This window comes from Macrobrachium rosenbergii, chromosome 8 (genome assembly GCF_040412425.1).
Source record: "Macrobrachium rosenbergii isolate ZJJX-2024 chromosome 8, ASM4041242v1, whole genome shotgun sequence".
NCBI classification, from domain to species: Eukaryota; Metazoa; Arthropoda; class Malacostraca; order Decapoda; family Palaemonidae; genus Macrobrachium; species Macrobrachium rosenbergii.
Genome location: NC_089748.1, coordinates 84,625,949 through 84,644,302, shown reverse-complemented (window position 1 = coordinate 84,644,302; position 18,354 = coordinate 84,625,949). Strand labels below are relative to the sequence as shown.

General features: G+C 37.0%; 1 protein-coding gene across 1 annotated transcript in view; it reads right to left on the bottom strand.

The window, feature by feature from the left end:
• Mcm7 (minichromosome maintenance 7) overlaps window positions 1–18,354 on the bottom strand; it is a 224,013-nt gene that overhangs the window by 60,893 nt on the left and 144,766 nt on the right. Inside the window, exon 9 of the mRNA XM_067108054.1 lies at window positions 11,088–11,269. Coding sequence (XP_066964155.1) covers window positions 11,088–11,269 — 182 coding nt within the window. The remainder of the gene's footprint in view (window positions 1–11,087; window positions 11,270–18,354) is intronic.

Genomic DNA, 18,354 nt, shown 5'->3' with positions numbered 1-18,354 from the left:
CGTTCATTAGTGACGATACTGTGTACTTTGATTATCGTTCACAAGTGAAAAGAATTATTTTGATTTTTTATAAACTTATTTTGAATTATAAGAGCAACACAGTACATATATTAATACTATACATAATATAAAATAAAATAAAAATCTTCACTACTCAAAAGTTTGCCTTTCTGGATATTATACACTAAATAAAACGAAACATTCTGAAATGTGAACGATAACATCAGGGCTGGCAACCACACGCAATCTCCGAAACAATAACAGCACGAGAAAATTCGCACCCCTGACTCCGAAAGGTTGGCACGCCTGAAAAGCCGCCAAAGCAATGTGCAACTTGTCACGTGACACAGTGGTGGTGCTCCCTGCTCAGTATTTAGCCTACTTTCGCTGACCCGACTTCACGTTGTGATGATGGAGCATCTTGGCGACTTCAAATAAATCCTGGAGCCAAAAGACAAGAAACCTCATTAGCTATAATGGAGAGTCATAATAGAACTGCATAAAAATAATATCCTCCCCATAGAAATTATATAAATTAAATATCAGTCGGACAACAGTATTCAGGTGAATCAAGCGGTTCAACGAAGAAGAGAACCTCCAGAATCAGCCTAGAAAAGGTCGACCCGATGCACTACTAGAGAGCAGGATGAACAGATCGTTGCTAAAGTTATCTCACAGCCTATAACAACTGCTGCGAAAGTGAATCAGGAATTAGGTCTTCAAATCTCTAATGTTACGGTGAGAAGGAGATTACACAACCAAGGAATTCATCACCGCAGAGACCGGCAATCAAACCCTCCTTGTCTCAAAATCACCAAGAGCAACGAGTAGCTTTTGCTCTTCAGTATCTACCGTTTGAGTCAGGATTCTGGGATAATGTTATATGGTGTGATGAGAAGACTTTTGCTAATTTTGATCATGGTATACTCCACTGCTGGCGACCTAATAAAACAAGGTAAGTAAATAATACCAATAGTTTTCATGTAGGCTTAGGCCTATGTGTATCATGAACTTTCTTTACTACACTGATTAAATACTTACAAGGTAAGTAATTAATACCAATAGTTTTCATGTAGGCTTAGGCCTATGTGTAACATGAACTTTTTTACTATATTGATTAAATAACTGCAAGGTAAGTAATTAATACCAATAGTTTTCATGTGGGCTTAGGCCTATGTGTAACATGAACGTTCCTTACTACACTGATTAAATACCAACAAGCTCCTTAAAATATAACTTTTCTTTTTGCTTTCAAGGATAACATTTCAAGCCTATTGGAATTCTAACGAATTACCTATCGAGAGTGAGAAAACAATCTCAATATCAATGTAAAATTTTATTGCTCATTTTTATTAATAGACTATTGGTGATATTCAGCGTTGATATTTTCTTCGTTTACTTGCGATAACATTTTTTTGTGTATCTCAATCTCTAGGTTCAATAAAGAAAATATTCAACCGTCATGCTGAAGTGGAAGAATTTCTGCAGGATTATGGGGATGGATGGCTGCGTGTGGACCAGGGAACTGATTCCCATCGACGAGCGTTTAACCGGACAGCAATATGTAGAAATTCTGGATGAAGTCCTGATCCCATCAGTGAGGAAACTTCTACTACCGGGTCATTTGCCAGTCTATCTTGTAATGGACAACTCTTCTGTTCATAACTTTCAAAGTGGTCAGCGAATGGTTTGCTGAACAGAACAATGTTATACGTATAGACTGGCCAGCTAAATCTCCTGACCTCAATCCGATAGAAAATCTTTGGGGACAAATGGTAAGGGAATGGGATACTGGGACAATAAAACCAAACCTGCACTGATCAAACACTGCCTATCTGTGTGGGAGTCATTAAGACCGAAAAAGAGGGATGAATAATTATTGTCAAAGGTTAGTAGATTCAATGCCAAATAGACTAAGAGCTGTGATTGACAATGATGGAGGTCATACTAAATATTAGACTAATTTTTGTTATTCATATTTATGTCATAGGTTAATAATGTATTATTTCATCTTTATAAAAAGGGAAATTTATTTACTTTTATACCAAAGGAATATTAATTCATATTATACCAAAGGAATATAAATTTACTATTACTTTTATTCACTATCATAATGTGTAAGACACAGTAGGAAAATTAAATTATTTGACGAACTGTTGTTAACTGTGAGAAAGAGAGACTATTTTTATGCTTCATATTTCCGTTGTGTTCTTGCGTGATTGCATGAAATATAATTTATATTTAGTTTCTTAGGGCATTTCACGTTTCATAATTCATTAAAATCTTTATTTGAATTATTGTTTCTATTCCTTTTATCCTTTATGATTCAGTTAAATAACAATAGACTTGCATCAATACTTATTATATGCAAGGCAGGCATTAAGCCTACAATGAACAACTTAATACAAACAAATGTCAAGGACCAATAGGCCTAGTAATGTGATTTAATTCAAAATGAGAGCTTGAATAGTGAAACTATACATAATTAATAACGCATAAAAGCTTTGCTTTTTGTTATTTTGCTTTTACTTTTTAACTTTTTCTCAAGTAAAAACATAGAGCCCGAAATCACAAGTAAGCCACTACGATAATTAGAAAGATAACGTGTCCCTTTAAATCAGTGACTCCTCAGCAACTATGCCTGCAATGCACCTCCCCATGCCGTAGTTGCCAGATGTTGCTTTCTATGTTGACAATTTGTCCGAAAATCTAGATTGAGAGTATCGTAAGTTTTGAACATTGACTGTACCACTCCACGTGCCTTGTCCAAGTGCCTGTGGGTATATACGAAGCTTCCAGTCCTTGGCGTCGTCTCGCAAGTCGTTCTTCTCACGTAACATGACGAAACATCGCTGTTTTCCGCAATATGGCTGCCAATATGGCGGTACTTTTTAATTTTAATTTTTCGATGAATATTTCTGAAAAATCCGCGATGCAGTGAAGCATCTTTTGTTTAATTTCATTTTGTACTGAATTATATGTCATAATGCAATGAACCAACAGTACTAGCAGATATTAATAATTATTAATGGAATTAATGAAATATTTGGGTCTTCATACATCGCGACTATTTTTGAAATTTCCGGAAAATCCGCTATATATTTTCTCTTATAATATACATACGTAATGGAAAAAATCCGCGAAGTCGTGAATCCGTGATAGTCGAACCGCGAAGTAGCGAGGGTTCACTGTACCCTTAAAAAAAGGAATAAATGGTTGATAAAAATAGAGTTGGCAGAGAATTTCTCTCTCTCCACCCTTCCGACTGATCTATTTTTAGAAGTCTTCCCAACCTCTTTTTAATAATTTATTTATTATATGTTTCTTTCTCTTGTTATGAAATGCTTTTTCATGAACAGTGTTTTTTATTTGGACTAATACAACTCTTAGTTATTATGTCTCTTTGTTTTAGAACGTATCTGCCACACTAGTGCATTTACACTTTGTAGACGGTACAGGTAAAATTAGATCAATTTAAACTATCTACTGTACAGGTAAAGATGTACGGAGAAGTAATAAGCGGTAAAATTGTGTGAGCGCTAACTATATGAGAGAGAGAGAGAGAGAGAGAGAGAGAGAGAGAGAGAGAGAGAGAGAGAGAGAGAGAGAGAGAGAGAGAGAGAGAGAGAGAGAGAGAGGTTGTCCTTACCTAAAAGAGTGAAATTATTTATCAATTATTTGGAGACTGAAAATCAAAAGAGAGAGAGAGAGAGAGAGAGAGAGAGAGAGAGTTATTTTTACATTAGATGTCAAAAGTGGGATATTCAGTCTTGTACTAATTTTTAAATGAAATTAAAGTTACTGTAATTTCATTTAAAAGTTAGCTTAATACATTACCCTTAAAAAGAGTGAAATTATTTATCAATTATTATGGAGAGAGAGAGAGAGAGAGAGAGAGAGAGAGAGAGAGAGAGAGAGATTGTCTTTACTTGAAATATCAAGTTAAATTATTTATGAATTATTATGGAGAGACAGAGAATAACGAGAGAGTTGTTCTTATGTTAGGTATCAAAAGATGGAAATTCAATATTTAACTTTTAAATGAAATTAAAGTTAGTGTAATTTCATTTAAAAGGTAGCTTAATACATTACCCTTACATTAGAAATAAATGGCTGACGTAAAAATATAGGTGTGTGAAGATTAGTATCCTATTTTTCTCTCTCCCCATTCCACCAATCTATTTTTAGAAGCCTTCTCAACCTCGTTTTTAAAAACTTCTTTATTCGGTTTCTTTCACTTTGTTCTGCAATGCCCTATGTCTATGTTTTAGAACGGCGCATTTACAGTTTGTAGATGGTACAGGTAAAATTAGATAAATTTAAAATTATCTACTGTACAGTTAAAGACATACAGAGAAACAGTAATACATAGGTTGTGCTAACTACGGACGAGAGAGCAAGACTGGTAGTACGGTACGGTATGGAATGTTTTTCTGTACTTCATACCTGGCTAAAATACCGTACCGTAATTTTGTACTGTATCCTCAATTATTTTTCTGTACCATACAGTATGGTACAAATAATGTACTGTAATTCTGTACTATAAGCAAACTCAATCTACTTCAGTAAAATCCCTGCTTTATGAAAATTTCAATGTTGACAGGTGTAAATTAGCAAAGGGACTTTACATGTACGTGTATATATTCACTTGTCGTAATAATAATAATAATGATGATTTTTTATGATGATGATGATAGTATCGACAATAACAGCAATGGGATTATATACTGATGCTGTAAACGTTTGTAACGTGTTACTTCAAGAATTACAAACAGACATACACATGTTAGTTAAGAATTCCAAACATACACAAACACACATACACACGCATGCATGGTACATTATAAACTAAAATGGTAAGTATTAGCTATCTATTTGTGCAGTCACTGAAGCGCCCAAATATGTAGTAGTGATTGCTTAGTGATATATCCAAGCCTAAGGTACGGTACGGTACAGAATTTTGCCCATTTTTTCTGTACCTGAATCGTACCGTACCGTACTTTGGTAAAATTATCATACTGTAATTCCGTACCATACATATAGACTAAATATCAACCGTAGTGTAACGTACCGTAATGCCAGCCTTGCGAGAGAGAGAGAGAGAGAGAGAGAGAGAGAGAGAGATAACAGTTGTCCTTACTGTATTTAAGAGTGAAATTTTTTATGAATTATTACGGACACATGAGAGAGAGAGAGAGAGAGAGAGAGAGAGAGAGAGAGACCTCTGACCCACTAATCAGCAACAGTCCCCCTTCTTGTCATGTTAAATCGACATGTCTGACAGCTTTGCCTTCAAGCTTCTTTCAAAAGATGACGGAAAGACCTCCTGTTTGTTTAAAATACGTATCACATACAAAATTCTGTAAACATATTTTTATTATTATTATTTAATCTTATTAATATTTGGAATTTAGTACTTATTAGGTAAAAAATTTATCGTACAAAACAAATAAACATACCATACAAATTCTCCCATCTCAGTAAAAGAGAGAGAGAGAAATTATTACTTTTATTATTTAATGTTATTTAATTTACACATAAAAGCTTGAAAACTTCAAAATTACATAAAAAATTAATCATAAACACTTTTCCAGGGTTTCTCAGTATTTGCAAAGGTTAGCATGTCTGAAAAACTCATGTATGACAATTAGCTAGGTTTCATGAAAAGTTCATGTGTTTGAATTCGTGCAAGTTTGAGGTATTACTGTACCCTCTTGGGAGATGGAGAGGCCAGAAAACTCGAGAGTCTATCTGAATCCCCAAACAGAGAATTCTTTGAGTGGGAGTCAGCTGCGATTTCTTGTGGTTCAACAATAATCCTAGTTCCTGTGTCATTAGAAGCATCTTCTGCAGGTCCTCCATGCAACGCTCCTTCGTGGGAGAGCGAAAGAGCCAGAGCGAGTACTCTGGTGAATGCCTGTGGGGCAGTCAAGAGGCCGAAACTAAGTGCTCGGAACTGAAAGACTTGATCCCTGTATGCAAATCTGAGGTACTTTCTTGAATCTACATGGATGGGAATATGAAAGTACGTGTCTTGCATGTCTAGGGAAATCATCCAGTCTCCCTGACAGATGGATCCAAGAACAGAATGAGTTGTTTCCATATTGAATTTTGACTTCTCTATGAAGGCACTCATGTCAAGCACCAGTCTCCATCCTCCTGAAGACTTGGGCACTACAAACAGACGGTTGTAGAATCCCTTCGACTCAACGTTCTTGACTACCTCTGTGGCTCCCTTGTTGAGGAGACAGGAAACCTCCTTTGAAAGGGCCAAATATCTCTCCAATCCTACGGAGTAAGCCATCAATATGACAAGTGTTGGTCAAGGGTAGACTCTACCTGAAGGGGATGAAAATCCCTCTTTTAGTACTTTTCCTAACTACTAATCTGCCCCTTTCATATCTCCTTCTCTCCCAGAACAGAAGTAGCCTGGCAGCAACTGGGGCATGGCTTCATTGCAGATTTCTTGATTGCTCAAGATGCAAACCTAACTGCACCTCAAGGCCTGGACTGGGACCTATGTTTGCCTCCATGAAAGGGCCATGGCTGAAGAGGAGAAGAGGACTTGGCAGAGAAGGTGGGCCAATCTCTCTGACACTTCGTCGATCGAGTCAAAAGATCTTGCATCGATTTTTTATGCAAGCTCAAAGTAATTTCACTTGCCGTAGGTTGCGGGAACAAATGATGTTTGTCAAGTGGGGAAAACAGAAGGGCCGATTTCTGCAAAGCTGTCATGCCCTTAGGTGTGAAGGAAACCCAAAGTTCCCGCTTCTTGAGGATGCCCATTGCAAAAAGGGCAGCTAATTCCTGAGAACCATCTCTAACTGCCTTGTCACCAAAGGAAAGAAAGTTAAGAAAATCTGTAGAGCAGTCTCTTGGGAGAGGGGTCGTGAACTTTCTTGGCCAAAGCTCCTATGCACCAGTGAAGAAAGCTAAATACCTCAAAGATTTTAAAAAGGCTCTTCAATCCATTTCCAGCTCCGAAAAGAATACCTTGGCAGAAGAGAGAGCGGATCTATGTCATGCGTCAATGAGTCCCGAGAAGTCGCCCTGGGAGGAGGCAGCCACTCCCAGAGAAGGAGCTTCCCCCACGACATAGGATAAATACTGTCTACGTTAAAGTCTTAGGGAGCATGACAGAGTCTGAAGGGTGATTACTCACCATGAACGATGAAGACGGGGAGGTAGGAGTCGCAGGAGTGAAGAATTCTGAGAGGTTCTGTAGTATGAACTTGAGCAGGGACACGTATGGAGATGTGGTCAAGTCCTGATGAAGATCTTCATCATCTAAAAAGATCACAGACCAAGCAAGATCTGAAGAAGGAGGTGCTGTCGGCGCTGAAGGTTTCTGAAGAAGTTGTAAAATACTGTCCAACTGGCACTGTAAAGGAGCTAGTGATGGGTCTGACCAGAAGAGGACGGAAGGTTTGCAGACGAACTGGACGAAGTTGGGGCCTGGAGCTTAGAGGACGTCATTGAATCTTGGGCTGGCACCACAGAAACACTTGCACAGATGAAAGTCAGTCTCTAGGTGTCCTAGAGCGCTTGGGAGTTGTTGAAGAATGCTCAACCAGCACAGTGTGATCAGCCGCTTCAGGGTACTCAGGCACTACTGGGTACTCAGTGTATGACAGTCATTCAGCCAACACTGGGAGCTTACACGAGGAACGAAGTTGCTCACGCGAAGCAAGGTGCTTGGAGTCTGAAGGAGAGCGCCTCCGAGATGAAGAGGAGTGACTGTACACTCGTTCCTGGTGCTCAGGAGAGGAGAAGCAAGCGGGCTGTCCAACTTACTGCAAGAAGGTTGAGGGCTGAAGGAAGGCTCCCTCAACCTTTTGCTGGGCAGTGGTGGAGACTGATCCCTGAATGAAGACCGTCCCTTCAGCGGGTAAGATTCTTCGGAGAAGCGCCATTGACGCCTCTTGCTAGGAGAAGACTCTCTCGAACTAGAAGACAGCTGATGCACGTCTGAGACGCCTTTCCAGTGGCTGTCTCATCACAACCTGAGTTGCAACAGGTTTGAATGAGGGGGTGACTGCCCATGGCCAGACCCCACTGACCTCCCTTGGGCTACCAATATGCCTCCTCCCAGGTTTAGGGGAGTATGGCAGTAACCGTTGCCTAGGGGAATCCACTAACACTTCACTTTTCTTTTCAAACTTGTCTGTAAGGACATGCACCAACACCCCTAACTGGGCTGCTGTACTTACCACCAAATTCAACCTTTGATCCAACTTATTCTCTAGGCTGGCGATGCAATCCGGTTCGGAAGTGTGGGAGCCAGTCTAAGAGAATGAATTGAGGCAGGATTAAGAAGAGAAGAGACAACAGGTGTCAGTACTAATGGATTTAGGGGTCAAAGTCTGACTAGCTATTTTCCCACCGGCTTTAGCAGCCACCTTTCTCTTTCAGTCCCTTTCTAATTTAGCTAAATGAGAAGCAAAGGTCTGCCATTTTTGCTCACCCCATTCCCTGCACTCATCACATATTAAATTAATTGAACAAACCTGCCCTTTGCAATTGGTGAAAAGGGTACGCGAGTCGTAAGTCAATCTGGTCATCTGGGTACTGCAGCCTTTGCTGCAGCACCGGAAACTAGAAGAGCTAGTGCCAGACACAACTAACTAGCTATCAAGTCAACAATCGTTATAACTGTCGAAAAAATGAAAATTAGGTCTAAACAACAATGCCGAGAGGCTACCATAACAAAATACTTCACCAAATGGGAAAAAAAACCAGTGTTCCAAAACCAAGCTGCTTTGTCAACAGTGTGTGTGTGTGGCCTCGACAAAATTGAGCTATTGGCTGTGTTGTTCCTCTCTCTTACCCCGAAAATGGGTGGGGTCTTCTTACCTTACCTACACAAACAAAAAAATTGCTACCGCGAAATTCAAAATTCAAGCTGCTGTACAAGTAGAGACTCTTAGCTATGTAATTACTGGGTAAGTTACATATATAAAATTCCATTTTCAGCCACAATTTTCTTACTTTTTTAAACTTTAGGGGGATTTTGATGATTAAAGAATGAAGTTCGATCATTTTCCAAAAAACAAGACCATAATGAGCCCTCTAGAATAAAATTTAATGAAGCTAGGGATTTAAAAACTTTTTCTTGCATAATCTAGCGGTAACTCACACAGCAATGTGAAAATTTTTTCATTTTCTATCAATATTTCCTCATTTTTTTTCCAAAATATATAATGTAAAACTATATATAAATGAAAATGAAATATTATCAGCTATACAATAAAAAGTATTTAAAATTCCTGTCACAAAGAAAAGTAAAACAAGTTATATAAATTTGCATTTTCAGCTACACTAAATTGAATTTTTTCTTACTTTTCTATACTTTGGGAGGACTTTGATCATTTAAGGATAATGTTCAGTTATTGCCAAGAGAACGGGACCAAAATGAGCTCTCTAGGACAAAATGAACAACACTAGAGCTACTTGAAAAATCATATGTTATGATTTTCACTGCTCCCTGAAGCTTGGCACTTGCAGTGACAAAATATAATAAGCAGTGGGGGGAAAACAGTTAATTAGAAAGCTGACACCCACACCCTACCTGGTTCACATGACATCCGGGGGTTGGGTGTATCCCTGGCTCTTGCTGGAGGCATTTCTTTCAAAGGTAGGTGCTATGCTAAGTCCTTGGCCCCACTGGTGCCTTAATGGACACTAAATGGCCTACTTCATGCCGTGGTAATTTTGAGATTTTGCTGAGGAGGGGAACAAAATAATCCTACACCCCAATCTGGCATAATTAGGCTATGCCAAGTAACTTTAGAACTGCAAAGAATAACACACATAGGTTCTTGTTTTTCCTACCTTCATTGTGAAACCCCAGTAGGTACCCTGAATACATGGCAGACAATAACTTGAGTGAATTTACCATGGACCAAATATATCTGCATTGTTGGGATCACTAAGTCATTTTGTTACCTTCCAGCTTCATGTATATGCTACTCTGAGGATGAACAATAGTTACACTATCAAAAAACAGGTTGTGATGAAGGAAGAACCTATTTTTGGTAGCCACTGTGAGTCCTAAAACCACCCGCTTTCCCTGGTGAATAAGGCATGGGAATTTGTGGTGAGTTTTTCTTTTACAGACCTGGTGAGCAATGGACATTTGGCCAACTCAAGCACTGATATCACACATCTGTGTAAGGACAAAGAGAAAACTGGGTAATCACTGTATGTAAGGAAATGAGCCCTCTTGCATTGAGTCCTTTTATACTCAATCTCTATTCTGGCCAACACCAACTATGGTGAGACCATGAGAGAATCACCTTTAAAAGATGAACAGCAGCTACCAAAATTAGATTTTTCTTTCATCAAAGCCTGTTATTTTACCAACATGGTTACTCCTAATTGTACTAAGGATAAGGCTTAGTCGTATGTCAAAAGTTAAGTATACCTTAGTTTTACCAGACCACTGAGCTGATTAACAGCTCTCCTAGGACTGGCCCGAAGGATTAGACTTATTTTACGTGACTATGAACCAATTGGTTACTTAGCGACGGAACCTACAGCTCATTGTGGAATCCGAACCACATTATAGCGAGAAATGAATTTCTATCACCAGAAATAAATTCCTCTAACTCTTCATCAGCCGGCTGGGGAATTGAACTCCGGCCCATTGAGTGACAGTCTGCAGCTCTACCAACTCTTCTAACGAAGAGCTAAGTCGTATGCCAACCATATACATTCATTCCCCTTAGAAGTGTTGTTTCTAAAATGCAAATTCCTAATATGCAATGCATTCTGCTGACCATATTCTCATATTGGAAAAATGGACTGTAATGTTAACAACATAGTAGTTATTTGGCATGTCCACTAAATCAAAAACCTTGACTCCCACACAGCTGACCCTTGCCTACAAACTGTTTATAATTCCAAACATCTTTCAAGTCCAGTATATATACATTGTAACAAAACTGTAGTAATAAAATCACCAAGCATCTCTATCTCACTGACTCATTTTCTCTTCAAAGGTCTTCCTTAGATTGAGATAAGACACAAGAAAATAAACCTAATTTTCTTTGGGAAAAAAAAATGAAATATTTTCAAGAAATGATTACCTCAGATCATTTTCCCTGTCTGGACGATCCTGAATTAACCAAAGAAGATCAAATCTTGATAAGAGGGCAGCTGGTAACTGAATATTCTGCTCAACAGATTTCTTTGGATTGTAGCGTCCATACGCAGGATTAGCTGCTGCAAGAATACTCACACGAGCATTCAAACTTGTCATGATACCTGCCTGAAAAACAATAAACATTTTCTTAAAACATTATATATACATTACTTTTAACATAATTATTTCATACTTATAGTCTTGTCATACTTGTCAATGGAGTAAGAGAGATTCCCTATACATTTCAATAGTTTCGTTAGATACAGATTTACAGTCTCTTGCCCATAATTCCAAAAACTGAAAAGCTCTAACAAATATTTTTTGGAAAAAAATAATCATTTATATGATGATTTAAATAAAAGTTGTTTGCTTCCTGTATCCAATTACAGTATATTGCATGTATTACCATCATATTATTGTATTACAGAATATAAACATTGTGTTTGCATGCCATTTACATTCGATATTGTTTACATTCTCAAAATCTCAGCTGACTGAGTGAAACAGACATCATCTTTGCCATTAGTTGTGAGAAGAAACATAATTCGGAGATATTTATCTTAAAAATTAACAAAGTTGGGTTTAAAATGTGCAGATTACTAGATTGTAAAAGCAGCAAGTGTGTTTTCATCAACTCTGGATACCACTTTTGCCTATTCCAACGCGTTTTGCAGCCTACCCATTATTCATTTTATTCAGCCGTGGCATAATCTGTAGCTTCAATTTAGTAGTGCGCTTTCTTATGATCTTCATTGCATGAAGGATGAATAAGAATTTATCTTATTTTATTACTTAAAGAAGCCATTGAGAATTGGCAAGTTTCAACAGTTTTAAAACAAACGCTTGATGATTACAGTAAATGACATCGGCAATCAGCTGTCTCTAAACTGGTTGCTTGTCAGTACAAGTTTACAATTCTTCATCTGGAATTCTAAAAACCAGAATTTTTTTAGTGGAGGATGGAGCATCATCATAGGTATTATGGTCGATGAGAGAGAGAGAGAGAGAGAGAGAGAGAGAGAGAGAGAGAGAGAGAGAGAGAGAGAGAGAGAGAGAGAGAGAGAGACTGACTATTATCCAAGTTAGAGTGTTACAACGACAGATATCTGTTTGCAAGAGTTGAATGATAGTTGTATTAAGAATAATGATAATTTTAATAAAATTATTTTATTGTATCCCATTATATTGCATGTATTAGTCATGTTATCATATTACAATATATGAACAGAGTGATCATGCGTCATTTGCATTCTGGTTCTGTTTACATTCTTAAAATCATTTGTTAATTGCATTTTACTGACATCATCACCGCTTTTAGATGCCGAATGAAACAATTCAGTTATATGTTTCTTTCGTAAACTATCAAAGCTGGGTTTACAAACTGCAACTAATTTATTTATGTATGCAGTAAACTAAATTATGTGTGATTTTGCCAGTTTCAGATGTTGCTTTTGGCTACAAAACATTTTGCAGTCTGCTCATTATTCATTTCTACAGCCACAGCTATAATGGCTGCTTCTTAAATCTATTGGCATATTTTCTTAACACCATCTTCATTGCATAATGGGTGAATAAAAATATATCTTATTTTATTTATGGGATTACATTAACAACAAGCAAGTTTTCAACAAGTCGACAACTGTAACAAAACTCTTAATAAATGCGTGCTAGTTACGGTAACTAACATTGGCAAACAGCTGTTCCTTGATTCGGTTTTTATTTCAATACTTACTGTTTATTCCAGTATTTCACATGCAGACTGAGAAAGGGATTTGGGGGTTGGTGAGGTCCTGAGAAATTTCAAAGTGGGGAGAGGGGGTCAGATGGCTGGGGGCCATGGGAGAGGAGGGGCAATATGACTGTGTAGAGGAACTCTCAGAAAGGGTTGTTTCGGAAGATGGGTGGAGCTAGGGAGCAGTTTCTCTGGATGGGAGTAGGTGGAGATGCTGTGTTGGAAGTGTGAAGAGGGCTAGATAGACCTGACTCTACAGAGCTTGTTTGGTTTTGTATTTTTACATTTATGATACAGTAATTCACATTTTATTAAAGGATATGTACAGTACAGAGAGAGAGAGAGAGAGAGAGAGAGAGAGAGAGAGAGAGAGAGAAGAGAGATATGTTTACATCAAAGCCTAATACAGTAACACACACACTACTGCAATGTTTCATTTACATTTTAAGCTACAGTATTATTTATATTTTTACTGTTTTCTCTTTTTTAATTTTTTGCATACCAAAAGATAAGCACAATCTTGTCCAGATGATACCTACTTATCCACGATAACAATACCTGAGGTATTTTTATATCACTGCCTAACAATAACACACTCCTTCACATATTTATTTATATTTTATGCTATAGTACTCTCATTTACACTATTTTATATACAGTATATATACATATATACATACATATACATATATAGAGACAGTCCCCGGTTTACTACGGTTTCGGCTTACGACGTTCCGAGTTTATGACGCTTTTCAAATATATTCATAAAAAAATCATTTCCTGGGTTACAACGCATGTTCCAGGTTTACGACGCTGACAACGCCCGTCTGACGGAAGAAATATGGCTCCAGAATGGCAGAATGGTCAATTTTGGAGGGTTTTCTGTTGAAAAACTCAATGTAAATGCAGGATAAATTGTTTTCAAGGCACCCAAAGGAATAAAAGTAAGGTTTTTTTACGATTTTCGACGGTATTTCAGACGACACCAGTCCGACGACGATCGGAAGAAATATGCATCCAAGACAGCAGAATGGTCAATATTTGGAGGGTTTTCATTATGAGAAACTCAATATAAATGCAGGATTCATTGTTTTCAAGACACCCAAAGAATGATTAAAAGTAAGGTTTTCTTACGATTTTTCGATGGTATTTCAGCGACGCCAATCCGATGACGATCGGAAGAAATATGCATCCAAAACAGCAGAATGGTCAATATTTGGAGGGTTTTTATCATGAGAAACTCAATATAAATGCAGGATTCATTGTTTTCAAGACACCCAAAGGATTAAAAGTAAGGTTTCCTAACGATTTTCGACGGTATTTTGGACGACGCCAGTCCGACGACGATCAGAAGAGATATGCATCCAAAACAGCAGAATGGTCAATATCTGGAGGGTTTTTATTGTGAAAAACTCAATATAAATGCAGGATTTGTTGTTTTCACGACACCCTAAGGAATAAAATTAAAGTTTTCTTATGATTTGCGACTGTAATATTTGGGATAACTCGGTGTCCAACGCATACGATGGAAGAAAATTTACATTCGCGGATTTTTTCATAGAGCAATATTCACTAAATTACTGATATTTTTTATGATGAAAAAAATATTTACTAATTTTAAAATATTAATATTGAGTAACCACAGCTAAGTATTTATAAAAGTTATATTAAAATCCCATGAAATCATAAAACTGCTTACCGATGTAATCACTTCATTCAACCTCTCTCTCTCTCTGTTCTCGAATAATTCCACTTCTGCAATTTAAGTAAGGCCAAACGCCCATATCTCTCTCTCTATTGCATATACAGTATCCTTCAAAAAAGTATCGATTACTGTATGTAAACATAAAAATATTCTAAAATCCCATCATCACTTGTGTGACAATTTTTTTTATTGCTTTTTTGAAGGCTTATGACGATACCGGCTCGGGGGATTAGAATTAGCCAATAACAGAGCTCGTAGCAACCCCTTCTCTCCATGACGATACGCTATTGGCTGGCAGGACTGACAGTAGCCAATAACAACTTGTAACAACCCCCTCATCCCCTTCCCACCCTCCTTGACGACATGCTATTGGCAGGAAGGGTGGGATTTTAACCAATCACAAAGCTTGTACCTCACGGGCTTTGCATACACTATAAAGAGCGTGTGTAGTATTTTTTTTCTCTCTCTCACCAACGTGAGGGAGAGAATGACTGCAAAACATTTTTCTAACAAATTTGTGGGAGATGATGACTAACTACGTTTGTATGATATATAAATGACTTACCTAATAAGAGCTAATTTTCAAATATTAATAAGATTAAATAATAATAATACAGCATACTGAAATTACAACATTTATGCATTTTCAAAGCAGACTAAGGGCAGAAGATCAGTTTCTCCCTTCTCTCTCTCTCTCCAAAAGGTAGAATGAGAAATGGATAGATATATTATAAATCGATACTAAGTTCAGCCCTTCACTCTCACAGGAAAAGATACTGCTAATTTGAGTCTCTACCTATGCACACTGTGTGTGTGTGTGTGTTCATGGTGCTTTAAAAGTGCTTGGTAAAAGTAGTGGTAGCCTACATCTTTGGAAGGCAAAGAAAAAAACAATTTTTTGTTGTCAGTCGCACTAAAGAGAAATGGATTAACATTCCTCAAGAGATTAAAGAGATAAATCTCTCTCTCTCTCTCTCTCTCGTGCCAGCACAAGAATGGCTGAATGTAAGTCATAGTGGTAATTCATTCTCTCTCTCTCTCTCTGACTGGAAAAGGGTACTAGTGTTTAAGATGACTTTGAAAAGATAATATAATTTCAAAGATTAATACAGTAGTAACAGGATAATAATTTAAGCTATATTTGATGTAGGATGATACTTAAAGTAAAAATGGGAGAGCAATGTAGTTCTGTAAAATTCCAAGTCTTTTTCTGGTAGATAAGTGGTGAGGCAGTCTCTCTCTCTCTCTCTCTCTAGCTTCAAAACAGTAAAATGGTAAAATTTTGGAGGGTTTTCATGAAAGACTCAATAAAAATGCAGGTTATGTCATTTTCAAGATACCCAAAGGATTAAAAGTAAGGTTTTCTTACGATTTTCGACGATTTTTCCGGTTTACGACGATTTTTGGCTTACAACGCGTCGTCAGAACGGAACCAGCGTCGTAAACCGGGGACTGCCTGTATATGAAATTCTTTTAGTTTTACAAAAGATAAGAGCAATCGCGTACATAGGGTACATAAATATGCACGCAGTCATTTGATGGTGTCGGTGAACTTCCTGGAACTTGTTTGGTTGTGTACGACACAGTAATTAATGTTTTATTAAAGGATATGCCCAATTGAGGTTTAGTATATATATATATATATATACCCCCTATATACACACACACACATATATATATATATATATATATAGAGAGAGAGAGAGAGAGAGAGAGAGAGAGAGTGAGGAGAGAGAGAGAAACAATAACTTTTTTGTTTACATCAAAGACAAAGTTTTTAAAATTTCTAGCCATCAAAGCATACCTTGGACCGTGCAACACAGGTAAGTGGAAGAGTAAAAAGTATTTATAAAGTGTTATTAGAATTTTGATAAAATTGTTTGTGCAAACTATCATATTGTGTTGCATAGGAGAAAAAAGGGGGTTTACATTTTTTTTTTTTTGTAAAATATGATGTATTTTCCAGTGCTTGGTGCAAATGAAAACCGTTGTGTAGCCTGCTGAACTACCTGTCACATATGAGAGAAAAAGAAAGGGGCTCCTTTTTTTAAGTGTATTTATGGAGCTTATTTTGTTACAAATACAGGAAAATAAGGTAGATAACTGCTTTTTGCATAAATATTTCTGTTTAAAGTGCGATGGTTGTTGTTTATAAGCATATATTTAGTATTTACAGATATGCAGTATTGAAAAATAAGGTGAGGAAGGATAGCGAGTTGCCCTTGAACACCAGTAATTGTATTTACAAGGGTTGTTTCTTACAAATATGGGAAAATAGGGCAGACAATTGCTTTTTGTACTATGTTTTCAGTTGAAAGTATGATGGTGGTTGTTTATAAGCATATTTAGTGTTTATGGTTATGCAGTATTGACAAGGTGAGGTGAGGAAAGGTATGGAATTGCCCTTGCACACTCATAAAATTTTTTACTCGCCTTTAACTGACAGGGCCTGGCTCTACTAATCTAGATAATCAAAGGATTACATTAATTCCAGTAAAACTGAAAATGTTCAACTACTTTTTAGTAGTGTTCTTAAAATAAATTTGCTTTGGACAATCATCACTGAGTATGTACTAAGATGTAAACACAGGGTGTTTTACACAAGCAGTTACCCACTTTTCATTCAGTTTTTCACCAACTGAGCAAATTTCATTTTTGGTGGACTGTACTAGACTACTGTGGGCTTTCAAACAAGATTACTAAACTTATGGCTTATGTAACAATTCATTACCATCTCTCATAATTAACAAACACTTATCAAAGAACTGACATAAGACCAAGTATGACATACACAAATGAATACGGAAACAGCTGTTTTGCAATTTTGAGATTTTACTTCAACACAGTATGTTAGTTTACCTTTGTATACCTATTTTACATTTATGCACACAACTAAGAAATAAGTCCAGTAATCCATGTGTTTCTTTCAGTAGCTAAAAAATGACTCTCTCAATTCTTTCACTAGTGGGCTCAATCAGCATGTGTGAATGTGAACATTAGTCATTGCAAATGCTGGATGATCAATTTATTATACATTTTCCATTTTTAACATGATAATATTTACAGGTATAAATTGTTTCAGTAGGTAAAATATGTTTCATTACCATTACTTTTATCTTAAATACAGCTGTAATAGCTTATTTGACTTATGCAAATGGATACTGTGAGTGTAAGACTTAGCCTAGGTCAATAGTTCACACATGCACATTTGTACCTCATGTATAGTAATACAGTATGGTAACAACTTATAAAGTTGCTATATAAAAATAAACATTAATGGTGATGAAACCACGGTAGGCTGTGGGTAAACAGATAAGGTAAATAAATACCTACTGCACTGTCATTTATGAGTGAGAAAAACAAAGCATACTCAAGCAGTATATTTTGTCACAAATATGGAGAATAAAGGCAGATTATTGCCTTTTGCATAAAGTTTTAATTTCAAAGTGTGATGGATGGTGTTTATAAGCATACTGAGTCTTTACAGTTACGTGGTATTGACAAGGTTAGGTGAGGAAAGGTACAGGTTGCCCTTGAACATCCCTACATATTTTTACTCGCCCTTAGCTGGATTTTGCCATTATCCAATTGGCCCTTGACCCTATTAATCCAGTTCATTGAAGGATTACAACTAGGATTTCAAGGCTAGCTCAAAAAAACTTTTTTGTAGTACCTGACATTTCTTCTGAGACAGTTGTCACTTGCACAGAATATTTTTTTTCCATTTTTGGCAAATTTTTTATTATGATACTTCTATTCCTATTTGGTCCCATA